Here is a 27,422-nt window from a genome sequence, read left to right as displayed (position 1 = left end):
CTGGACTACTTTAAAATATTCTGTGAGCTTCAGTGTCACAAATACTCTGGACTGACCTGGGGTTGCTACTAGGCTGGCCTTTAATGTTCCAGGTTCTGCAGGAGCAGCAGGTCGTGACCCTTCCATAGACATCCCCTCCTGAGAGTTGGTACGAGAGATGGGCTCAGGAGTTTTCTTTTTGCGTTGCAAAGCTTTCTGGATAGATTGCAAGTCAGTAGGTAGGTTGGCTAGCTGATGAAATACATTCCGCTTGCGAATGATGGCATATACCAAATTGGAATTACCTAGGAAATCACAACAACAGAAGGAGGGAAATAGCATTTTTAACTTTCTGTAATTGGGAAACACAAAATTGAAAAAGATCATTTTCCCCTCGGGTGCCGAAAAAGCATGCGAGCGCATTATCGCACATGCACGAGTGCCCACACCCATAATTCAATGCCTGGGGAGGGTGAACCCGGAGGCCCACTGAAATGGGCTGTTTTCCAACTTGTGGTGGCCCAGTAGGCTCGTGTTTCGTCCTCTCCAGGCTCCAAAGGCTTTCCTGGAACTGGGGGAAGGTAAAAACCCCTTCCCCCTCACCCGGAGGCACTTTGGAAGCCAAAAACACCCTTCCAGGGCCTCTGTGTAAGCCAAAAATCAGCTGGCTGGCACACACATGCACATTGGGGTTGAACTAGGGCAGGGGTAGGCAAAGTTAGCTCTTCTATGACTTGTGGACCTCAGATCCCAGAATTAATGATTTGATTTGATTTGATTTGATTTGATTTGATTTGATTTGATTTGATTTGATTTGATTTGATTTGATTTGATTTGATTTGATTTGATTTGATTTGATTTGATTTGATTTGATTTGAGATTTGATTTGAGATTTGATTTGAGATTTGATTTGAGATTTGATTTGATTTGATTTGATTTGATTTGATTTGATTTGATTTGATTTGATTTGATTTGCCACCCCTCTCCTTAGAGATTGATTATGTTACATTGATCAACATGTGAGAATTCCTGGGCCAATCATGCTAGCTCAGGAATTCTGGGAATTGAAGTCCATATGTCATAGAAGAGCCAAATTTGCCTACCCTTGAGCTAGGGCAATGGCTTGTGTGCCAGCAGATATGACTCTGTGTGCCACTTGTGGCACCTGTGCCATAGGTTCGCCATCACTTTCATAAGTGAACAAAGGAAAAAAAGTAATCAATGATTTCCTGCAATGTAATGGCTGAATTTTTGCAGCTTACATCTGAAAGCCCTAATTGTGAGATGATAAGAAATTAATTATAGCTAGATATTGCATTTTATGTTGCAAAATAAGACAGAAGCTTCATAAATGACTGCATTTTGCTGATTCAAACAACCTTTTATATACATAGCAAAAGATTTCTACATGTTCTTACACAGACCACATGGCAAGATATGTTTTCACAGTATAATGGAGAACCGACTAAATCACCCACTTCTTCTTTCTCAGTTTCTGGACATGCTCAGTCAGCACTTCACTATGATTGGCTGACTGATTTGCCAGACAAAAGTCATTGACTAACCATGTTCTGATTGGCTCTATCAGTCAGGAACAAATCTCAACAAATCTCAACAAGATCTATATGCTCAGTTTCACGCTCAGGAAGTAGTTGATTAGCAATGTTCTGTTCAGATGGGAGTTCCCACTTACCACCGCTACCAAAATGATGTGTGGGCAGCTCCGCATCGCCGGCATGCACACGTGCACGCCCCATCGAGATTTTGCTTCTGCGCATGCACAGGAAGTAAAATTTCACGAGAAGACATGCAAGAGCTATTTCAGCTGTTTCAGGGGGGGTTTTTTGCTTCCGCGCATGCCATAAATTAATGAGTGAAAAGTGTAGAGGGCAACAGTGACTATCAGTAACAGAACTTCCTTTTCCATAATAATAAAAGGACAATCTTACATTTTACATTTTATTCTACTAATCATAAATGGCAAATCTAAGAAAGAAAGAAGGGACATTTCCACCGTGTTTGATGAAGAAGCTTCATACTTTATACCTATATGAATATTTATTCTTGCATAGATTAAACTATCAGAGAGGGAACGACTTTTTTTTTTAACTGTTCAGCAACTCACCATCAAACTGGTACTGGATAATATTGTTGAAGACTTCCAGCAAAAAGAAGACAAGATGATGGTTTTGGACCATGGAGAAAAGGAACCACGTGGTTGAAAATGCTTCCAATAGATGCAGCAATTTGTTAGCCGCTACCATGGAAAGAGACTTCAAGTATGGAGATACTAGGAGACGGAAAAAATTAAAAAGAAAGAAAAAGTCATTTGGGAAGATTAACTATTCATTACAAATATTAGTGTGCAATCAGTTAAGATCCAAGAGTTAAGATATATATATATTTAGAAAAGAATAGAATTCTTTATTGGTCAAGTGTGATTGGACACACAAGGAATTGGTCTTTGGTGCATATGCTCTCAGTGTACATAAAAGAAAAGATACATTTGTCAAGAATCATGAGGTACAATACTTAATGATTGTCAAAATAAGCAATCAGGAAACAATCAATATTAATATAAATCGTAAGGATACAAGCAACAAGTTACAGTCATAAAGTCATAAGTGGGAGGAAATGGGTGATAGAAATGATGAGATGACTAATAGTAATAGTAATGCAGACAGTAAATAGTTTGATAGTGTTGAGGGAAATATTTGTTTAGCAGAGTGATGGCGTTCGGGGGGAAAACTGTTCTTGTGTCTAGTTGTCTTGGTGTGCAGTGCTCTATAGCGTCGTTTTGAGGGTAGGAGTTGAAACAATTTATTTCCAGAATATCAGTTAAGATCCAAGAGTAACATCTATATCTTGCTATGAGAAGGTACCACAAATTAATTTTATAAAGGAAAATAGCAGTAGTGTAATATCCAAATTCACTGAACTCTTGAACAGCTTCAACCATAATGGTAAAGGCAACCAACGCCATCTACTGAGAAAAAGCCAGTATTACAGCAGCTCTTCAACCATTTTTAAAATTATGTCCACAATGTACAATGGTATCCTTCAAATAAAACCAAGAGAGGTTCAAAGCTACACATATATCTCCTAATTTTTCAACAATTACCTCCAAAAAGAGATACCAAAATTAAATTTCTAGACATGGTAGACCTGCATGCATGACTATATTGGTTTCAATTCTGAAGGAAAAACCACACCACACTATTTGCACCCAAGATTTTAAAAATAAAAATATATTTTAAATATATATTAAGGCTTTCAGTTTTGGCTGACATTATAGAATACACAACTTACCATTCACTATGATGGTAAGGAGGCAGTCAAACAGAGGCTGCAGCCGTTGATGTCCACTAGTGATGATTTTATGAAAAACCTGCAGGGTAGAATAGAAAGCAAAAATGTAAACAAAAGATTTCAGAGCTGTTGCGTTATTTTTATAGCATCCAGATTCTCTGCTATGAGCAAAGACACTGCTAGCAAAATTCCAGACTCACAATGATGAGAAGATCTGCGTGTGTCCCGGTAAAGACAGGAATATCCATCGGAACCCGTACAGAATATGGCTTGTTGAGGCGGACACCAAAATTTCTTTCCCCACTCAGCAGCAATAAGATGAAGACACCAATATGCATAAGACCAACTCGAGCTGTAAAAATGTGGCGCCAAAATTAAATCTGTCGGTGGCCAGAAGGCAAATCCAGCCAATAACAACAGCAGGTCAAAAACAAAATATAAGGCTTACTAACATAAATGCCTTACTCTCATTCCGTGTGGCATTTTTATTTTTAAAGTATGGTTCAATGTCACCCATGCTGCTGTCCAGCAGACAGTTTACTATCAAGAAGCAGCCTGCATTTGTTGCTATGCAATTTAAGCCGGACTCCAAATGTAACCCGTATGTCTCGATATGTGGATAAATACATGTGGATGCTTTTGGTCCCAACTCAGCTCTCGCCCTTCTCCAACTACTGTGATTTCAAAAGTCACCGACTTTAATCTACCCCACAAAGTGACATGGAAATAGCTTGTGGTCTATTCTGAATTCATTCACTTGACCTTTAAAGCCTATAAACAAACACATTTCTCTGGCAGGTTCTAACATTATTATTATGGCTGGTTACATAGCCAGCCAAATGTTAGACTAGGGCTGGCATTTTTATCCATCTATCAAGTCCTTTATTATTATTAAGAGATACATAAGGTATGGAAGTGTGTGTGTGCACCTACTTGTGAGGGAGAAGGGAGAGAGAGAGAGAGACATAGAGAGAGGGGGGAGAGAGAAAGACAGAGAGAGAGAGAGAAAGACAGAGAGAGAGAAAGACAGAGAGAGAGAGGACATTTTAATGACAGAAAGCCACTTTGGGATACTATGCTGTAAAGAAAGCTACGAGGAGACAGCATGATACAAAATTAGTGAGTTACATCATAAACCAGTCAGTTTTTTCAATTTCCTAATGCTCCACAGTTAACCTCAGGCTTATATTACAGATTCTATTTTTTCCTATCTCTAAATTGTGGAAAAGACGAAATCTGTTGATAAAGCCAAGTTGCTATGATCACAAAAACAGAGCCATGGGATGCCCAATGCTACCCCAATATAAATAATAATAATAATAATAATAATAATAATAATAATAATAATAATAATAACAACAACAACAACAACAACAATTTATTAGACTTGTATGCCGACCCTCTCCAGAAACTCGGGGCGGCTCACAACAACAATAAAACAATATAAGTACAAATCTAATAATTAAAACTATGACTAAAACCCATTATCTTAAAAACAATCAATTACACAATCATAAACACACATAGCTCTTAATGGTCAGAAGGGGGGGTTGGGCAAGATGTCAAAGACCATACACACCAGTTAGGAGCATTGGAATGGAGCCTTTGCGGTCACATGCAATTTTACCTATATTAAGGCAGGAATTAGAGAGGCTATTTGCAATGTCACCTTTTGCTATATGGATTAGAAATGCCAAATTTGTCATTCTGTAAATAAACATCAGTCACCCAGGTGCCTGGATTCAAATACAATTTATATTTCTGGAATCAGTCTCAGGACTGAGGAATCAGTTGGAAAGACTCCGAATCAATTTTTTCCAGCATAAATTCTGAGAATAGGTAAAATCAAACTTACATTGATCTGCTCTAGCATCGTTAAGAAAGAAGAGGATTGGCACCAGGATATCTAAAACATCACTGCTTTTCAGAACAAAGAAGAGAAATTTCTGAAAAAGAAAAAGACCAATTAATTAATCACCAAGTTGGTGGAGGGAATCTCTCTAATAGTCACGAAAACTGGACAAAATAAAACTGCATCAATAGGGGAGAGGAATGTTTGTTGATGTTTTCTAGCAGACCTGTAAAATATTGCATTTTGAAGATTTTCCGTATTTGTTCATTTTTCAATGGCTTCACATTTTAAAACTGGTTTAGGGAGGGCAAAAGTGGATTTTGTGAAAAAAGTTTGGTTTATTCAAAGTGATTGTTTTTCAGCAGACCTGGAAAAAATTGCACTATTTGCATTTAAAAAGTGTTGAATAGAAGTCATCCACTTTTCCTGGTTTATTTTTTTATCTGAAGGCATCAAAGAACAGGTAAGCATCATAATTTCCCTATGCAGATTGCTTTCAGATGGAGGTTTCTCAAGAATACAGATTCAACAGGCCTGATATCTGAATACAAAGGCGGAGATTGATACATAGAAACATAGAAACATAGAAGTCTGACGGCAGAAAAAGCCCTCATGGTCCATCTAGTCTAACCTTATACTATTTTCTGTATTTTATCTTAGGATGGATATATGTTTATCCCAGGCATATTTAAATTCAGTTACTGTGGATTTACCAACCACGTCTGCTGGAAGTTTGTTCCAAGGATCTACTACTCTTTCAGTGAAATAATATTTTCTCATGTTGCTTTTGATCTTTCCCCCAACTAACTTCAGATTGTGTCCCCTTGTTCTTGTGTTCACTTTCCTATTAAAAACACTTCCCTCCTGGACCTTATTTAACCCTTTAATATATTTAAATGTTTCGATCATGTCCCCCCTTTTCCTTCTGTCCTCCAGACTATACAGATTGAGTTCATTAAGTCTTTCCTGATACGTTTTATGCTTAAGACCTTCCACCATTCTTGTAGCCCATCTTTGGACCCGTTCAATTTTGTCAATATCTTTTTGTAGGTGAGGTCTCCAGAACTGAACACAGTATTCCAAATGGGGTCTCACTAGCGCTCTATATAGCGGGATCATAATCTCCCTCTTCCTGCTTGTTATACCTCTAGCTATGCAGCCAAGCATCCTACTTGCTTTCCCCTACCGCCTGACTGCACTGTTCACCCATTTTGAGACTGTCAGAAATCACTACCCCTAAATCCTTTTCTATACCTATTAGTTATGCAGCATTGGCAATGGGTCAGTGGCTCCAAACAACTACAATTACTGCATCATAACTCAATCTTTTGCTTCTCTTCTAATCCATAATTGTTACTGGTGACCAGTTCACCATCACTAAGATTCTCCCACCATGTGTTCATTTCACAGGCCCTGATCCTGCTCTCCTACCCCAATTCTTTAATAATGCCAGTAATATAAAACAGAACCTTGTTGAAATCACAGAGTTTCCAGAAGAGAACCAGGAGCTCTTGATGGAACTGGATCTTTTTAGTAGAATTTGGTAAGTAAGTTTGGAGTAGAGGGTTGGAGAGCAGACGAGCCACTCCTTTCAAAACAAACTGGAAATCCTGACAACATTAAAAGAAAAACATTAATATGTTACAATAGGAAATCCTAAGCCAATACAAATGTTTAAAATCCCAATTCATTACCTCTTCTCTGTGTATTCTAGACAGGTAATTGACAAACAGATTGTCTGGTCCTGGAGGCTGCATTGAAAGAACCCAAGTAAATGCTTTTTAGATTTAAAACATCCTTGGGATATGCATGTTTGTCTCTTCATTCATTTATCCATCCATTCATTCATTCATTCATTTATTCATTCATTCATTCATTCATTCACTAAATCAGTCAAACAATCCTGATAATATGTTAAATATTAAAACTACAACTGATACCTGTGATCCCAGATATTGGTGAACTACAATTCCCAGGAGTCTCAATCAGGATGATCAATGGTAGGGTACTGGGAGATAAAATTCAGCAATACTTGGAGAGCCTTCATTATGATAAGCACTAGGACCATGGTGGTGAACCTATGGCACAGGTGCCACAGGTGGCATGCGGAGCCATACCTGAGGGCATGAGAGGTGTTGTCCTATGTCAGTTCCAGCACGCACATTATTTTCAGCCATCGGGAGGGAAGGAGGGTGGTAGTTTTTGCCTTCCCAGGTTTCATGAAAGCATCCAGACCCTGTGGATGGCAAAAAAGGACCCAACAGTCCAACCTGAAGTTCATTTCCGGACTTCCAGTTGAGCTGTTGGATACATTTTTCACTATCCACAGGCTCCAGAGACTTTCTTGAAGCCTGGGGAAGGCAAAAACAACTCTGCCCTCCGGAAGGATGAAAATAACCTGGAATCTGTTTTTTGCCATCCATAGGCTCCAGAGGCTTCAATGAGCCCTGTGCACATGCATGGGGGGGGGGGGGGCGAGGGGGGGAGTACAGGGTGTTGTGTGTTCATGTGTGGGAGAGCATGGCATTATGGGTGTGGGCACGCACACCCTGCGCTTGCTCCTTTGGCACCCGAGCAAAAAAAAAGGTTCGCCATCACTGCACTAGGATATAATGGTTGCTTATCGTTTTATGAAATAAATGAAACATAGACCTAATATTTCCTAGTTTAAAGAATATACAGTGTAGAATTCGTTCATTTTTATCAGAAAGCAAATGCCTAAAGTGCTCACATCTCTCTTCATTCATGGGTGTTATGAATACCTCTCCAGTATACTGTACAGCAAGGAAAACCAGGAAAATGTAAATATTTATGCTAGTAATGCAGTGAATGAAAAGGCCTGAATTTAAAAATCCGCTCATGGGAAAAAAAATATTCACATTAGTTGGTTAGGTATTCAGAAGGCAAATGTACATCTTTAAGCACTTAAGGGACAATGTTTCAGATCCACCACATTGCTTTAAGACATGTGCTGGCTGAGGAATTCTGGGAGTTAAAGTCCACAAGTCGTAAAGTTGCCAAAATCTGAGACCTCTGCTTTAAGAGACAGATAGTCCTCAACTCGCAACAGTTCGTTTAGTGACTATTCAAAGTTAAAACGGCACTGAAAAAAGTGACTTATGACCGTTCTTCACACTTATGACCGCTGCAGTGTTTCTGAGTTCAAGTGATCAAACTTTGGACCCTTGGAAACTGGTTTATATTTATGAGGGTTGCAGTGTCCTGCGGTTATGCAAAAGGGGTTATGTGACCAACGTTTGCAACCTTCCGACAACCAAAGTCAATGGGGAAGCCAGATTCACTTAACAACTCTGCCACTATCTTAGAAACAGGGATTCACTTAACAACTGCAGCAAGAAAGGTTGCAAAATGGAGCAAAATTCACTTAACAAATGTCTCACTTAGCCACAGTGAGACTCAGTGAGACCTTGGACTCAGTTGAGGTCCTACCTGTACTTGATAAATGCTTGCTTAAAATGAAAGGGGAAAGATACGTAAAATCCATTTTCACATATGAGCCCAAATATCTTCAAATGTTCCATGCCAATTATCTGGATTCTTGGGTGTCATGGAAGGCTAGCATTTGAGTTAAGAATTTAGTACCAACTTTCCAGGGTGGCTTATGTACCCTAAAAGCTTCCATTCAAAGCTGCTTTGCTTTAAGAAATCTGATTGAAGTTTTATATGCATATCTGCCACTCCTCCACATTATAAACACAGCTAAATCTGGGAGCAACTCACATCGGTATCATCCATGACCGTTCCAGTGGTAGTGCCGTCTACTGTGGGACTGGAGCTGGTAGAAGTGTCATAGTCCAATGTGACTATAAGGACTTGAGCAGCCTGCTCCACCAGTGGTTCACGATAGTCCGAGAAGAGCAAGTGGTTATAGGGGATCCCATAACCCACAGGATCGTAAGCACAGACGATATTCAAGAGGGAAGTAAAGAGTGGAAGGGCATGCCTAGAAGAGGATCCAACATGCTCAAAACAGTGCATCTGAAACCTGAAGTGTTAAAAGCTTTCCAACAAAGAATAAGCTTTCATTTTATTAGCAGTGATTAAATAGTGTTTTTACTACAAAGAAACATTCATTGGTGAAAAGAAAAATGCATTTGAGGTCATTATTCTTAGTTATTTTAATAAATGAAATAATATGCTATATGAATGACAAGAACGATTAAAACCTCCTATTTTGCTCTCCAATATAATCATAATCATAATCATATAATCATAATCATAGTCATAGTCATAATCATAATTATAATCATAATTTATTAGATTTGTATGCCGCCCCTCTCCGAAGCTGAGTAGCTTCAAAAGGATTAGACACTGTCACATATTTAAAAAATAACCCCACTTCCTAAAAAAAATGTCTTCAATTTATAATAAAAAGAGCCCATTCATACATCTCCCCCTGGGCATGTTTAATTTATACATGGTATGCTTGTGTGTGTGTCTGTTAGTATATGGGTTTTTTTAAATCTTCAAATATTTTAAATCTAGTCGGATTATTTATGATTTGTTCTACTTGTTGTGAGTCTTCGGACAGGGGCGGCAAACAAATCCAAATAATAAATAAATAAAATAAAATAATAAATTGCATAATTTGCTAATTATTGCAAACTGCTTATTTTAAAGGGCCTCCTGTCTTAAGGACAAATGTTTAGTATACTACTAGGGTGAGCTGGGGGGAAGCAAGATCTGGGGTTGCATGCTTTCCTGCTGACTCTATGATGGGAGGGTTAGCAGCTGTGTGGATGTAGTCTAGTATTCCAAAACCATCCACTATTTGGATCAAACACTGGTTGGATCCAATTAGTCAAACATAGCCTTAAAGACATATGTACTGAAGTAATTGGGGGTGGGGGGTGGGGATTGTTAAGACTATGTACATAACTGGTTGGGTTTGGCAATATATAAAACAACCCAACAATGTATGATTAAATGTATTGAAACATTATTGCTTTAAGAGTTAGTGTTACAGATTGCCACAAGAGGGAGCCAGAAGCGTGATTCTTTATCTCTGTTATTTCTACTATGTGACTGCTGAAGCAAAAACTGTGTGTTAAATACTGGTTTAAGTATTTGTAAGCTGAACAAGTAAGACTTACAGTATTATATATGTATTGACTGATTTAACTGTGTATGACTAGGACTGTTCTTGACTAAGATATTTGCCAAAGTAAATAATATTTTATACACTTGATGTATCTGATTTATATTACTGAACCATTACTCATATCTCTCGGCTATCAGCTGGCTATCTGCTAGAACTCCACGTTTCCTCTGTGTATATATATCTTTGAAAACTCAGAGATCACTCTGCGCACTCCTTAACACGGATAACTGATGGCATAAGGATTAATGGAGTAATGTCTATCATATATACACAATCCTTTTAATAAAAGACAGTTTAGATTAAACAAAAGTTTTTCAAAGCATTCATGTCATGTATTTTGCTATTTCTCACCTGTTTTCTGTAGAACAGAAGAACTGGACCCAGGGATTAGTGTTGCTGCTATCGGAGGAGGGAGGCAAGTACATGACCTCCGAGAAACAAGTCAGCAGAAGTTTCAGTAACTCCGTCCTGAAAAATGGATGAATAACAAGTTTCGGTCGGAGAGAGTATTCATTATTATTCACTGAGATTTTGACACAGTTTTATTCTTTATTTTGTAGGAGCAGGTTTATTAAACTGTTTTAAAAGATTTGTGCTAAAACTAGAATGAGGCTTTCCTACAGTAGGATTTCTTAAAGAAATAGTATATAATTCAAGTGCTTTAAGCCTCCAGGAGCCATAAAGACATTTCCTTATTCACTGCAAGCATGTTTACTACAATATTGTAGTACTGGAGAGAGACTGGCCATGCTTGGTGGAGAGAGGAAGGGGTGAGCCAAACAGGGAATTAGCCTGGAATTCCAATGTGAGCACAAGAGGGTGAAGTCTGACCTCCCCCTTGAATGCCATTGAACCATATCTAGTCTTATCCAGGTGCAAATTATCAACCTGAGAAGACTCCTGTGTGTAGGCTTGTGCAATAAAACAACTAATAGAAGTCTTCACCTGTGGATCTAGTTGTTCAAACATCATAGTCAGTTTATTCAACTGGATATTCTGCTTAGCTCCATCCCAATCAGAGTTTATGTACAATGCAGTAGAGGGTTCTAAAACTCTTTACTACTAGTTCACGTGCGCACTCACACGCGCACTTCTGCGCATGTGCAGAAGTGTCACGGGTGGGTGGGAAGAGCCTCCCATCATTGATGCTACCAGTTCTAAGAACTAGGACGAATCGGAAGCAACCCAACCCTGGTATAATGGCTACAGAAAACTAACAATGAAGTAAAATACAACACACTGTGCAGTCATTTATTTATAAGGCATTTGTAATAGTACTGGCAATTTCTGCACTATAATAAATTTAAGAGTGTCTCGGTTTTTATATTCTATGATGATCATCCAGAAGATGGACTTGAAGTTAGTGATTGAGGCACCAGGCTAAATAGCAGGAGATCATGAGTTCTAGTCTTGTCTTAGTCATGAAAGCTGGCTGGGTGACTTTGGGCCAATCACTGTCTCTCATTGCCTGATCTGTCATTTGCTGATGTCCTCACCTATTTAAATCATGGCTGAAGTTGGGTGATGGTGAATGAGCAAATCCAACACCAGCCTCCCAAATGTATTCACAACTATCAATTGCATGGATATCCTCAGCCGTGTCCTGGAAAAGAAAATGAAGTTAGCACATCAAATACAGCCAAACCTTCCAGGCAAAAGTATGAATAGGGCTATGAAGATTTAGACAAAATCTCTCAATACTCCTGTTAAACAATACTCTTGTCAAAAAAAAAAAAAACAATGATCATTGGCACAGAATTAGAGGCAGGGAAGGGCTACCAAAATTTTTACTACCACACTGTGGGCGTGGCTTATGCAGGACGCCCTGCATTTTCTTTCAACGTCTTTCCATACAAATTGGGTGCTCTGGGGTGGGGCTCCATTTTCACTACCCCACTGTGTTCTCCCCCCATCCGGGCAGTAGCCCACCCCTGATTAGAGGGTACCTCTAGCATAATTCAAATCATATGAGATGGCCTTAATGGATTTTCTTCAATAAGAAGAAAGGTGGAAGAAATACAGAAAGACATGAGAAGTTTATAGGGTTGTGTGAATGAGGCATACTGGTTATTTTATTATTATTATTATTATTATTATTATTATTATTATTATTATTATTTATTGGATTTGTATGCCGCCCCTCTCCGCAGACTCGGGGCGGCTAACAACAGTAGTAAAACAGTACAACAAAATCCAATACTAAAAAACAGTTAAAAACCCATTATATAAAAAACCAATCATACATACAAACATACCATACATAAAATTGTAAAGGCCTAGGGGGAAAGTGTATCTTAGTTCCCCCATGCCTGGCAGCAGCTTACAAAAGGCAAGGAGGGTGGGGGCAATTCTAATCTCTGGGGGGAGTTGGTTCCAGAGGGTCGGGGCCACCACAGAGAAGGCTCTTCCTCTGGGTCCCGCCAAACGATATTGTTTGGTTGACGGGACCCGGAGAAGACCCACTCTGTGGGACCTAACTGGTCGCTGGGATTCATGCAGCAGAAGGCGGTCCCTGAGGTAATCTGGTCCGGTGCCATGAAGGGCTTTATAGGTCATAACCAACACTTTGAATTGTGACCGGAAACTGATCGGCAACCAATGCAGACTACAGAGTGTTGGAGTAACATGGGCATATTTAGGAAAGCCCATGATTGCTCTCGCAGCTGCATTCTGCACGATCTGAAGTTTCCGAACACTTTTCAAAGGTAGCCCCATGTAGAGAGCGTTACAGTAGTCGAGCCTCAAGGTGATGAGGGCATGAGTGACTGTGAGCAGTGACTCCCGGTCCAAATAGGGTCGCAACTGGTGCACCAGGCGAACCTGGGCGAACGCCCCCTTCGCCACAGCTGAAAGGTGTTTCTCTAATGTGAGCTGTGGATCGAGGAGGACGCCCAAGTTGCGAACCCTCTCTGAGGGGGTCAATGATTCTCCCCCCAGGGTAATGGATGGACAGATGGAATTGTCCTTGGGAGGCAGGACCCACAGCCACTCCGTATTGTCTGGGTTGAGGTTGAGTTTGTTGACACCCATCCAGGCCTCAACAGCCTCCAAGCACTGGCACATCACTTCCACTGCTTCGTTGACTGGTTGCACATTAAAAATCTCGTATGGAGAAACTCAGATTATATGATAGTAAATGTCAAAAATCCAAAATGACAGAGTGAGGATGGCTCCACTAACAACAGAGTGGCGGAATGAATAGCAAACAAGTAGACCTGCTCTTTGTAATTCCACTCCAAATGAGGAGAAAACTTGAGATCGCCCACAAGTGCTCCAAACAATTACTCCTTGTGAGAAGATAACAAGGTAGCAGTCTTCAGCAGATTTAGGGCACTTAGAGATGAGGGGATGGCCAACTTTTTGCTCAAACTACAATCAAAGCCTTCAAAACTGCACTGGTTCATGTACTTTCTTTCCAATCATTTTCAGAAATTGCTTCTTATTTATTGATTTATTGATTTATCAAATTTATATGGCTGCCAATCTTACAAAAAGTGACCGTGAGCAGCCTACAACAAATAAATAGAACAATAAACAGAAAATTCACCTAGATTATTGTTCATACTTACATGCTTATATACATGATGAGATCAATTTTGTCCTGCAAAAACTAAGTTACAATAAGTTTCCACAGATTGTTTCAATATTTCTAGCTAATTATAATGAAACCTGACATATTCAGGAAGGTCCTATCATCAAATTCAACCCAAATATAAAGGTGGAGGTTGATGTTTCAGAATTAGTCACACTGTGGCCTAGAGATATATGAGTCATTATTTTGCAGTCCAGTTTAACAGGTTTGCTGCTATACAACTTTTCTATACTTCTGAACAGAAATCTTACAAGTAAACTTCCTCACAAAGACCAAGACTACAAGCACTGAACTCACAATCTTCTTATCCATAATATCCATAGGCAATAATAGCAGGGGTGAAATTCAAAATTTTTCCCTACTGGTTCTGTGGGAGTGGCTTGATAGGTGTGGCAGGGGAAGGATACTGCAAAATCTCCTTTCCCTCCCCACCCTTGGGGGAAGGATATTGCAAAATCTCCCTTCCCTTCCCACTCTGGATCCAGCCAGAGGTGGTATTTGCCAGTTCTCCAAACTACTCAAAATTTCCGCTACCAGTTCTCCAGAACCTGTTGAATTTCATCCTTGAATAATAGTTGTACTTTAAAAAAATCTTCCTTAGGATTGCACTCGTTTCTAGGTGATGCAATGCAAGGAAGATTTTAGAAATCTATTGCATGGCAGTAATATCTCTTCTTTCTAAAATCTCCTTAAACTTAGTGACAAAATTCAGACTAAGCCAGAATTTTGAACAGTTCTGGTTTGTTGTTATTAAGCAATAGGCTGTTCCAGAGATTCACTGGTTTTTCTGTTATTAAAAAGGGTATCCTCACTCATGATTTGATTTCAATAATAATAATAATAATAATAATAATAATAATAATGAGGATGATGAGGATGATGAGGATGAGGATAATAATAATAATGTTAGTACAAGGTACATGGTTGTTAGGGTTTGCCATTGTAAACTACCTATTGTAGCCTCTTGTACTATCACTTTAAATATTTTCTACTGGCGCCCTCTTATGGCGAACCAGCCATAAAGTGATAGTACAAGAGACTACAATAGGTGGTTTACAATGGCAAACCCTAACAGTCATGTACCTTGTACGAACAACAACAACAACAACAACAACAATAATAATAATAATATAATAATTTATTAGATTTGTATGCCGCCCCTCTCCGAGGACTCGGAGCAGAATCCAATACTTGTTCCTGCTGGAACAACCGAAAAGTTCTACAAATCAATTCTTGATTTAAAATTCTAGGTTTCTACAAAAGCAGATAAACCTAATTTCAGTATGTTTCAAAAAAAATATGAGCAATGATTCCCAGTTGGTATGGCTCAGTGGTTAAGACACTGAGTTGTCAATGAGAAAGATTGGCAGTTCAATGATTCAAATCCTACTACAGGTCTCCTTCCTGAGCAGGGGGTTGGACTACATGACCTCCAAGATCCCTTCCAACTCTGTTACCTGTTACCTGTTATAAGCCATCAGGCCTCCAGAATTATCTGAGTCAGCCATGCCCTGATCATCTCCTGTGTAGACTACTGCAAAGAACTCTACAGGGGGTTACCATTAAAAGATATGTGCAGAATGCAGCAGCATATAGATTTTATAGTTTTTATCTGCAAACCACCCAGAAAACACTTCGATAATAGCAATAGCACTTAGACTTATATACCATTTCACAATGTTTTACAACCCTTTCTAAGTAGTTTACAGAGTCAGCATATTGCCCCCAACAATCTGGGTCCTCATTTTATCAACCTTAGACGGACAGACAGCTGAGTCAACCTGAAGGCCATCAGACTTGAACTACTGGCAGTCAACAGAATTAGCCTGCAATACTGCATTATAACCATAGTACTGTACTGCGTTCTAACCACTGTGCCATCATAGCTCATAACGAGATAAGAAGTATATAAATTTGATGAATAAATAAAATGGCATTAAATGAATCACATGTGTCAGAATTTTTCCATTCCTCCGTTTCCCATAGTAGGTGGTCTCCAACTTTGATAAAGGTTGATAGCTCAGGGCACTCACTATTTCACTTGCTGAACATTCCACCTTAATCCAGACAGCTCAGCAAATGCACTGGACTGTGTTGTGGATGGCTCTGACCCAGCTCCTGCCCCAAGGAATGTGCCACATGCCACAGGCCTGTTTTGCTGATAGAATCTCCCGACGAAGGCTCCTCTGACGAAGGAAGTGTGAGTAGCAGGGAAGAGGGGAGTTTGGCAGACAGCCCAGGAGGAGATCAATCATCCTTATCATCCCTGGATTCTGAACAAGAACGTATGATGGACCCATACATGCGTAGAGTGATGCATAGGAGAGAACAACTGAAGGATTATTACAGATGATAAGTGAGGCCACCTGTGGTTGGGTGGGACTGCTGTAATTAGTGCTACAGATAAAAAAAAAGCAGTGTGCTGGTTTAGCCTTGTGGAAGTTTATCTGATTCATCGTTTCGTCAAGATCGTGGCTTTGCTGTTTCCCTGTTCAAGACTGTGTGTGGCCTTTCTGGACTTTGGAATTGGACTCAATTTCCCAGTTACTGGGTGAGAAATTGGATTGCATTTAACCTGTGCCTTGTGTGTATCAGAAAATCCCTTTGACATTTAAAAAGGGAGTTTTTTCTGCTTTTCTGTTGATAAAGACTTTTGGTTTTCCTTCTATCGTGTGGTGTGTGTCTTTTTGGACCAATTACCCTGTAATTATGGGCGGTTGGGACACACCAGCAGAACAGACTGTATACAAAAAAGTATTATAGAAGTAAATGTCTCCTACTGACATCTTAAAAGCTGAGGCTTTCATACGAGATCCTAAACCACCAATGTTTGACTTACCACATTTTTTCGATGGCTCTGGACAGTAAATTCTGGACAGAAGAGAAGATCTGCAATGGCTAGAAGCAGTGACTCAGCCAGTGGCCTAGCATTTTCATCATCTTCATCTCCCTATAAATCAACAATAAGTTACATTATTTACAATATTTCATACATGGCCTTATATCATTGCAGTCCGTAATGGGAGGAGGGGGTGTTAGGGAAATCTGGATGATTATTAGGCCAGTATTGATACTGATACTTTATGACACACAGGTAGTTCTCAACTTAGGAACACAACTGAGCCCAACATTTGTGGTTAAGTGAGACATTAAGTGAGTTTTTCCTCGTTTTATAACCTTCCTTGCCACCGTTGTTAAGTGAATCACTGCAGTCAATAGGTTCCCCATTGGCTTTGCTTGTCTCAAAAGGTGATCACATGACCTTGGGACACAGCAACAGTCGTAAGTATGAACTAGTCGACAAGCATCTAAATTTTGATCCCCTAATCATGGGGATGCTGCAAAGGTCATAACTGTAAAAACCATCATAAGTCACATTTTTTCAGTGCCATTATAACTTTCAATAGTCACTAAACGAAGTGGTATAAGCCAAGGACTCCCTGTATTATAACACATGGAAAATAGCATTTACACAAGCCAGAAGTTTCATTACCCTATAGATACCGTAAGGTTTATCTCCATACGCACTACCCCAGGGCAAAATTCAAGCAGACTGAACTAACGATTATGAACACTACTGCAGTCTGATACGTTCAGCTACAATTTAGAGGGCTTCGATTCATTATCTTTGGTAGGAGCAGAATTCCAGCAAAGCACGTAACCTCATTTGCTCTGGTGCAGCCTATGACCAATATACAATAGAAGTAGAGATTACTTATAGGAGAGATGCTCTCGGCTTGCTGAGACCCAAATATCCTCCTGCAAAGCGCCCTGACTGAGTGCTTCAAGGCTTTAAAATGAAGCGCAGTCTTTTTGTCTCAATGCTGACGCTTCACTCCACATTTACAACAGTTTCCAAGGGAACCATAGAGCCACGTCACCACTCCATACTTATCCCGGATCTCATATTCCTGCCCCCATCCTGTGCTGGGGGGGGAAATGACAGGCTCTTATCGCTGACAACCAGGCTGTATCAGCTTGTGCATGACATAGACACAAAGCCTTTCACTCACAGCAGGCAGAGTGGATTATAATAATAACCTGTATTGGTCTGACATTATATAGTGTCACATCAGAACATCTAATAAAAGTGCTTCAAATGCAGAAAACAGTCGCAAGACATTAAAGAATAATCAACTGCAGATACTTTCATTTAGCTTTCAAATTAGAAAAAGAAAAAGGAGCCTTAGACTCTTAAAGGTTAAAAGCATGAATCAGTTAACTAAAGCAATCATTTTATGACTCCATCAATAATGAGGATATTTAAAACAAAGCCTTACCCCACAGGAAAAAAGCTATACAGCACTGATTGATTACTGATTGTAATTTTTCCAGCTCAGTAAAATGAACAGAAAACACTAAAATTATTGTACACTTTTAACTTTTGCTCAGCTCAATAGAACTAGAGAGGAATCATTGAGTTTGTCATCTGCACCTCTATAACTGTCTGGTTTGGTTCTGCAACCCAACAAGACCGACACAGACTTCAGAGGATAATCAGAACTGCAGAAAAAACAATTGCTGCCAACCTGCCTTCCCTTGAGGACCTGCATACTGCACAGTTCAAAAAGAGGGCAGTGAAAATATTTACGGACCCCTTGCATCCTGGACATAAATTGTTTCAATTCCTACCCTCAAAAAAACCCAAAAACACCAGAGCACTGCACACCAAGACAACTAGACACAAGAACAGTTTCTTCCCAAACACCATCACTCTGCTAAACAAATAATTCCCTCAACACTGTCAAATTATTCACTAAGTCTGCATTACTATTAGTTTTCTCATGGTTCCTATTACCCATCTCCTCCCACTTATGACTTATGACTGTATGACTAATTTGTTTGTATCTTTACGATTTATAGTGATTGTTTCTTAGTATGGTTTGATTGCTTATTTGTACCCTATGACAATTATTAAGTGTTGTACCTTATGATTCTTGACAAATGTATCTTTTCTTTTATGTACACTGAGAGCATGTACATCAAGACAAATTCCTTGTGTGTCCAGTCACACTTGGCCAATAAAGAATTCTATAAAACTAATTACAAAAAAGTTTCAAAAATAATAGGTGGAGAGAATAATTTTTTTTTCAAAGTGTTGTAAGGATTCAGCAGACCAAATTCATAGTCAGTTGATCCAGATCAAGAGGTTTAACTGGGGATCCTGCTATTGGCAGTCCAACCTGATACAATTCATTTTGATGAACTGTTATGTACATTGATTTATATTATTTCCTGATTGCTTATTTGTTCCCTATGATAATCATTAAGTGTTGTATCTCATGATTCTTGACAAATGTATATTTTCTTTTATGTAAACTGAGAGCATATGCACCGAAGACAAATTCCTTGTGTGTCCAATCACACTTGGCCAATAAAGAATTCTATTCTATTCTTTTATTTTATAAATAAGGGGTTGTCAAGGAGAGAAGGAGGTCAACCTATTTTTCTAAAGCACCTGAAAGCCAGACAAGGAATAATAGATTGAAACTGACTAAGGAGAGATTCAACCTGGAAATAAGGAGTAATTTTCTGACAGTGAGAACAATCAACCAATGGAACAGTTTGCCTTTGGAATTTGTGCATGCTTCATCACAGGAAGCTTTTAAGAAGCGATTGGACCGCCATCTGTCAGAAATGATGTAGGGTCTCCTGCTTGAGCAGGGGGTTGGACTTGATTATCTACATGGTCCCTTCCAACTCTAAATATCAAACATTTTCATGTGTTTCCAGAATTATAATATTTAGTCAAATAATACAGATGCTCTCAAGTTGAACTTAGCATAGTAATTGGATCATCTATGCAAGAGGATATAATCGCATTATGGAAATGTTTTACCACTGTCATTTTTGCAGGGGGGGGGGTGGTATTTCAGGGGGAGGTGTTGTCATATTTCCCAAATTGATCTACAATTCTACGATTCCCAAGCTACTCCCTCTCTGTATACTAACCAGGGTTGATCCTGCTTAGCTTTTGAGATCAGCAAGGACAGCTGGAGGTTGCCACCTGCTAGATTAATTATTTAAAATGTTTTACAATGTAACACACTTAAATAAGCTGCATATGTTTGAGTGATTCCAAGGCAGAATAGGATGCAGGAAAAATCCAGTGAGCTGGCAGCCAATGCAGGTACATAAGTCATAGCCTGTAGTCAGGGCAAATTGCAAATGAACAAGAATCAAAGTTCTGTTCTATTTTCATATTCATTAATGATTGTTTGCTTTTATTTTAAAAACCCTGTCTGCTCACATTTTCTGTTTCAGTACAGAATTATGAGGATTGAAATTGATACTTGTGTTACATCCTCGTAAGGAAAATTTGACTGATTTGATCAAACTATTTCAAAATTAAGAAAAAATATAACTGAGAAATCATATCACAAGTATGAATGGAGGTGTGGTATATGCATCCTGACACATATTGAAAGTATCTGAATGATTATATTTGAACCATGATTTGAATTCCGGTCACATTCTTTGGCAGGAAATGGGAGAAACATGGAACTAGGAGAAAAAAAATATTCATACAGGTGGTTCCAAATGACAGCACGCTTCTTAATTACTGCCAGAAGCATTCAAAAGAGTAACTATGAACATTTTTATTTATCTAGTAACCAAATGATCCAAAGATGGATTTTTAAAAATGGATTAAAACATCTTTGAAAAATAATTAAATCATTCCGCATGCAAAAAATTGCCAAAATCTTGCTTGCGTGCACGTCCTCCCACAAGTTTTTGCTTCTTGCGCATGTGCAGAAGCAAAATCTCACTGTGGCGCATGCACACGCTCACCGGTCACCCGGAGCTGCGCACGCATCACACCGGTAGTGGCAGAAATGGCAACCCCTGCCCAGTAATGGGCATCCAAAACTTTTACTGCCACACTGTGGGTGTGGCTTATTTTGTGGGTGTGGCTTAATGGTCATATGACTGGGTGGGTGTGGCTTGCCAGCCATGTGACCAGGTGGGAGTGTCTTGAAAGTTCATCATTGTTCAAGTGAACTATTAAGTCCTCGACTTACAATCTTACCAGTGTCGATCGCTGGGGTGACAATTTGCTTCGTGTTTCCGGCGCTCTCCTTCCTGGGTCTGCCCCCTGCCTCAGGCTGGGTAGCTAGGCGAACGGGTGCTGCCAGAAGCATAAATGCTGCCCACACTGCTTCCACCCACGCCTTCCACCCACACAGGAGGTGGTTGCGTGAGGCTGGAGGGGAGCCAGGCAGAGGGAAGCTCATCCGAGGCCAGGAAGGAGGAAAGAGGAAAAAAGCAAGGAGCGCAAACGCAGCTGCAACAACAGGGGGGGGAAGGAGAGCCGAACCGAGACCAGTAATCCAAGAAGTGACAGCCGCCAATCAGCTGGAGCTGAGCACGCAACTTCATTTCCGCTGGTGGAACTGGGTTCCACCCCGTCCTACCTGCTGCCCACCCCTGCCTGTTCCTGATGCTTCAATAACCATACTCTCTATGTGAATCTACATACCATGCGCATGTACTTTGTTCACAAAACACTACTATCATCAATATCAGTTCTCACACAATTTACACAAGATACAGTATGTGGATAGGAAGCCAAGCAGAGAAGATACAGAAGGGATATACAGCACGATAGACAAGCTTATAATGGGATATATGCCAAGCATGTGCGGCAACTATAACAACAGTTATTAAAATTCATGTGCGGTAAAACAGCTCTTTCAATTGCTGTACCGGGAACAACAATGAAAGGCAATGGCGTAGAATGAATATATTCTGGATACTCAAGAATAAATATGAAAACATGCAGGGAGATATACATAAAAGGTTAGTTACAGGTACACAGTGTTGGACCTTGATTCCACAAAATATACCAGTTCAAGAGAAAGGCAGAATCGTGACAGAACAAAGTTTAGTAAATGAACGTATGATAGGAAAATATTTTACATACTGTGAAAATATTTTTTCATCTCACAATGTATGTACAGTAAATGGACTGAACCATTAGAACTACTGACCCACGGATTCTTTGGTCCTCTCTATGTATGACTTAGAAAATATTAAAAGTGTTTACTATTTGACACTGTTACTGAAAATCAAAAATGTGAGGTGGCGCAGTGGGTAGAGTGCAGTACTGCAGGCCACTAAACCTGACTCCTAGATCTGCAGGTCAGCGGTTCAAATCTCATCACTGGCTCAAGGTTGACTCAGCCTTCCATCTTTCCAAGGTGGGTAAAATGAGGACCCGGATTGTGGGGGCAATATGCTGGCTCTGTTAAAAAGCGCTATTGCTAACATATTGTAAGCCGCCTTGAGTCTAAGGAGAAGGGCAGCATTAAAAAATAAAAAAAATAGTCTAAGATGTGCTTGATGGATATGTAGAAATAATTAATCATTAGATATTTTGTTTGTTTGTTTTGTTTTGTTTTGTTTGTCTGCATTTTTTTCTATGTTGTGTTTTTAATGTAAATAATTCAATAAAAACTATTTTTTTTTAAAATCAAAAAAATCAATTAAATAAAATTGCATTGTTTAGTTTAGTTTAGTTTAGTTTAGTTTAATCAGATTTGTATGCTGCCCCTCTCCGCAGACTCGGGGCGGCTCACAGCAATAACAATACAATGTAAAACAAATCTAATATTTAAGTTAATTTAAAAAACACCACAAATTAAAACCAATCATACATACTAGCATACCATGCCTAGGGGGAGGGAACATGTAAATTCCCCCATGCCTGACGACAGAGGTGGGTTTTAAGGAGCTTACGAAAGGCTAGGAGGGTGGGGGCAACTCTGATATCTGGGGGGAGTTGGTTCCAAAGGGTCGGGGCCGACACAGAGAAGGCTCTTCCCCTGGGTCCCGCCAAACGACATTGTTTAGTTGACGGGACCCGGAGAAGGCCAACTCTGTGGGACCTAAATGGTCGCTGGGATTCATGCGGCAGAAGGCGGTCCCGGAGATATTCTGGTCCAGTGCCATGAAGGGCTTTATAGGTCATAACCAACACTTTGAATTGTGACCGGAAACTGATCGGCAACCAATGCAGACTGCGGAGTATTGGTGTGACATGGGCATATTTAGGAAAGCCCATGATAGCTCTCGCAGCTGCATTCTGCACGATCTGAAGTTTCCTTCAGTCTCGAAAAACCATGGTATCATGCTCAGGACTCCCCAGAGCATGAAGCCTGGATAGGTTAGTATGGAGGATAGACTGTTACCCAAGCAGCAGATCCAACCACCACCATCCTCATGTCTCTGAAATAATCCAATGGAATGGCAAAGGCCAATACGATTGGTTCCAGCTACGTCTCAGGAGTTATCAGAACGTGGCTGTACATAGTCACAAACTGCTTCTGGGACTCTAGCTCCGTATTTTGCCTCAAGGTTTCCTCCTGAAGCCTTTTCCAATGATGGATATGGCCACAAGGCAGTGGAGGTTTGCAGTCAGAGTTTCCTTTCTCCTAGTGGTTGACCAAAGCGCCTTTTGAGTCTTGCCGTGCTCTTAGCATACCACATCGCTTGCAGAAACTGCCTTCATGACTGAAAATCAAAATAACTCCTGAATAATTAAATGTTTGGTCACTTATATGCTTACAGTGTTTTTCTAGTTTAAAATCTGTGTTTGTTCATTTCATTTTCTTCCCTCTTAGTCCTGTTTGGAGGATTAACTTTAAAATAGTCCAGGCTTCATTTGTACTTTGGTTACTTTTTGCTACCTCTCTTGACATTCCCATGGGTGGAAATTCAATTTTAATAGTACTACCAAAACCCCGCAATAAAAAAAGACTGTTCATTCATCAACCTTCCATTCATGAATCTCAGTCCATCTCCCGGGCAAGGATGTGGCAGCATTTTTCTAAAAGATAGAAACCTAAAAGGATTGGAGCAAGACATATTACACAGGGCAAATATGCCCAAGGCTGATAAGAGTTCCTCAGTATGAATAAACATAATCCAGCAGATAAGGAATTTAAATTCCTTTTAACGCCCTTTGATTAATTAAAAGGTCTGGCTTCTGCATCGTCCTCCTCTCTCCAGAAAAGGAATAATGCAATTTAATAAATACATACCCCTCCTCGCCCTGCCCCTGGAACTGTTGACCAGAAGAAACCTCTCCAATCAGGGTCTTCAAATATATACGGTAGGATGCGGGTCAAGAGACGGCTGCAATTCAGGACAATCTGCTTTTCTTTCTCAGAGTGACAGCCACTTTCCGCTCCCTGCACTAGTTTTTCCACTGCCTGGGGTGAATTAGAATAAAGCAAAGGACATGAACTATTGGTATGTGGGTAACAATTTTTGCCTTATACCTCAGGTTTCAAAATTATCAACTAAAGGTGTAATCCCACAATGAATAGGCGATCATTTTATATTGTTGCTAATGCCTTTTGGACATACTCTGAAAATCTATCATAAGAAGACACTCGCTCAGATTGCAGCAAATTGATTCATGTGAGATTGCATATGCTTGAATGTGTGAGAGTGTTAGAATTCTAAGAGTTACGTTATGACATCAAAACCTCATTTTCTAGCCTACTCTAGGAAAATTACTGTGAAGATTCTTTAAAGGACCTCTTATCACTTTGTAGATGCAACATATTGGTCCACATATAATTTAAATGTGAGAGAAAAAAAGCAAAGGGGAGCTTTTAGAAATCGGAGACAATCTTATCAGCATAGATATCTGTTTAGAGATATATATTTGAGATGCTTTTAATATCAGTGCTTTTCAGAAACAGGTTGCCTAGTGCAATAAATAATTTCCCACACAATTATTTTAAAGTAATCTGTTCTCTAAGAAATACTGCTTCTGTATAAGGCATGTTTGTAGCAATATAATTCTGCAGATAGGTACAAAAACTCTAAATTTCCACCAGGCATATAAAGTTAGTCAAATCAATTGATTCCCTAGTTCAAATTATGGTAAACATGAAAGAAAATACACTTTCCTGTAACATGAGCTTTGTACACATTGTTTGGAAACTGTATTACCATGTTTGGTAGCTGAATATTTAAATATTATTGAAGCTAATTACCTTTGAGAAATGCAAAAAATATGAAGAAACTGAAGGCATATGTGAAGGGAAAAAAATACAGCTAAATCTAATTTACATTAACAATGATTGATTTTTTTAGTTCCCATTTTTGCTTAGGAAATACATATTAGACAATCCCTCATTAAATTAACTAAATGCTTAGGCCACCCAATCTGGATTTGAAACAGGAAGCAAGAAAAAGGAGATAAGCGTTTTTCATTGTACTATTTTTTTCACTGAAAACATGCCATCTTCCTTCTCCCAACTAAAAATAACAAGTTTCAGGATCAAAAAGGTTGGGAATGAGTTTCTACTGGAAAATGGCAATGGGATACAAGAATTTTAATAACTATTATACTACATTGTGGTCCCAGTTGAAATCAGGAGCAGTAAATGGCTCCTGTGCGTTTCTATATAGGAAAAGAAAAACCCGAAGTATAGGATTTAGACATAAAATTGAAATCTTATTTAATTTCGTTAACAGTACAACAGGAATTTAATCTTGGTTGGATTTGTTTTTGCTAAATAAACTATACTGAATGAAGCAGGCAATTCTATAGCTCAGGAGTGGGCAATTAATTTTCCCAAGGGACCAAATGTGAAACAGGGACTGCTGTGGAGGGTCGAATCAATAGGACCACCGCCATTGGTCCTGCTGTCGCCACCACCGTGGGGTACACATGGACAGCCAAAGGGCCGGATGTGACCCGCGGGCCATAGAAGGCCCAGGCCTGCTATGGTTGAACTGCAACAGGGGAAAAAATTGCTCACTCTTACCTTATAACACAAAGTAGCCAAATTTGAAGGAGATTCTTCCCTCACAGCTCTGATTTCTGCAGCTGGAACTAGAGCGAAGACATCTTGAACTGAAGTAGCCGTATCTGCCCAGAACTGGTCCCAGAAGGCATCGTCTGTGGCCTCTACGGGCTGAAAAACAAATACAAATCCATTTGGGAACACAAAAGCTATAAAATATTCATTTTGATATTCATTTATGATCAATATTCATACTTTTAATATTTGATCTGATGAGCATGTCAAGTTACTTCAAGATAACATCTGCAAATCTCTACTAAAATATAAGGCGGAAAAATATTACCTAGTGTACTGTAGCATGAAAGCAATCCAAGATTCCAGACAGAATAATCATGAATGCATCATTAATACAATAAGCTACAATTGACCAGGAAATAAGTGGAAGAAAAATAATGCAAGGGAGTTAGTAAAAACTAAAAACAAGACAAGATTTAAAATATCAGTTGTAATTTTTTAAAGAATAGATTTCCTAACAAAATGGCCTCTTTGGAAAATTAATGAGATACAACTTTATATGCTTACATAGAGCATTACACAATTTTCTTCAAATTCACACTCAACTGTGACTCAGGGACCACAAAATACTTACAGTTACTTTTCAATTACACAAAAGGTTGTCATTCTTTATAATAAAACTATGTAAAAGATATTTTATTACATTGAACAGCTCTAGCACTCTAGTTATTATGGTTTAATGGAATGCATCCAATAAGCCAAAATATGAAAGATATATTTTTCAGTTGATCTCTTTTCCCAGCATGACACAATAAACATACAACAGTTCTTGACTAACTGCAGTTATTTGAAACAATCATGGCTTTTAACTCTATTTAGGGAAGATGAGTGAGAAGGAAATATATGTTTGTTTAATTTCCTGGCTTACATTTTTCTGAAGTTACACTGCTATAAAGATGAAAGGTTGTTTAAAAGTAAGGCAAAAGTTGTTTAAGAATTGGCTATGATGAAGGAAACTACCTTATCAAATAGGCAATATGTCATTAAAATAGAAATGGCAAAAGTAAAAGGAGGTAAGCAAAGTATAAACTAGTTTAGCAGGTTTTGTGGCTCTACCAAGTCTGGACCTGGCCAAGGGGATAATTTTACATTCTGAAAAGAAATGTATCCTCCTGATTTTAAGGAGTGGATTCAAGATACAAGCCTGTTATCAATTTTTGATAAGTATTTAATACTAAAAATGGGAAGATGAAGCAATATATGATCTAGATTTAATGACAAATTGAAGAACTCAGTACCATATTGATACTAAATAGCAATAGCAATTTGATTTACATATCTTTTCGCAGTGCTTTACAGCCCTCTCTAAATGGATTACAGAGTCAGCATATTGCCCCCAGCAATCTGGGTACTCATTTTACCAACCTTGGAAGGATGGAAGGCAAGGTCACCCTTGAGTGGATCAGGGTCGAACTCTTGGCAGTCAGCAGACTTAGCCTGTGATACTGCATTCTAACCAATTGTTTCACTTTTCAATTACTTTTAGCCTATTTTAATTACTGTAATATATGAGGGTGGTTTTTAAAAAATATATAAACCCTACTATAATTTTTTGGGTTGCCGTTGTAGTTGCTTGTACAATATTTCAAACTGAATGCCTTCTCTTCAAAAGTTTAAAAATAGAAAAGCCGGTTTGTCCTGAATATTTCCATTCATTGACCAATGACTGGCTGCTTCTGCCACCATCCTCAAACTATAAAATAAGTCTCTTTAAATTCCTTACCACTT

At 39.1% G+C, this 27,422-nt stretch overlaps 1 protein-coding gene across 2 annotated transcripts in view; it reads right to left on the bottom strand.

Annotated features, from left to right (window-relative positions):
* HID1 (HID1 domain containing) overlaps nucleotides 1-27,422 on the bottom strand; it is a 67,045-nt gene that overhangs the window by 26,956 nt on the left and 12,667 nt on the right. For both annotated transcript variants that reach the window (XM_070739962.1, XM_070739963.1), the window contains exons 2-14: nucleotides 25,641-25,790; nucleotides 23,898-24,068; nucleotides 16,694-16,804; nucleotides 11,759-11,865; nucleotides 10,614-10,730; nucleotides 8,882-9,104; nucleotides 6,835-6,891; nucleotides 6,610-6,750; nucleotides 5,144-5,234; nucleotides 3,489-3,640; nucleotides 3,289-3,367; nucleotides 2,105-2,269; nucleotides 57-284 (exon numbers count right to left, since the gene is read on the bottom strand). In XM_070739962.1, coding sequence (XP_070596063.1) covers nucleotides 57-284; nucleotides 2,105-2,269; nucleotides 3,289-3,367; nucleotides 3,489-3,640; nucleotides 5,144-5,234; nucleotides 6,610-6,750; nucleotides 6,835-6,891; nucleotides 8,882-9,104; nucleotides 10,614-10,730; nucleotides 11,759-11,865; nucleotides 16,694-16,804; nucleotides 23,898-24,068; nucleotides 25,641-25,790 — 1,792 coding nt within the window. The remainder of the gene's footprint in view (nucleotides 1-56; nucleotides 285-2,104; nucleotides 2,270-3,288; nucleotides 3,368-3,488; nucleotides 3,641-5,143; nucleotides 5,235-6,609; nucleotides 6,751-6,834; nucleotides 6,892-8,881; nucleotides 9,105-10,613; nucleotides 10,731-11,758; nucleotides 11,866-16,693; nucleotides 16,805-23,897; nucleotides 24,069-25,640; nucleotides 25,791-27,422) is intronic.

This window comes from Erythrolamprus reginae, chromosome 2 (genome assembly GCF_031021105.1).
Source record: "Erythrolamprus reginae isolate rEryReg1 chromosome 2, rEryReg1.hap1, whole genome shotgun sequence".
Taxonomy (NCBI): Eukaryota; Metazoa; Chordata; class Lepidosauria; order Squamata; family Dipsadidae; genus Erythrolamprus; species Erythrolamprus reginae.
The sequence above is the reverse complement of the archived record's forward strand: the minus strand, read 5'-3'. Positions and strand labels throughout refer to the sequence as shown.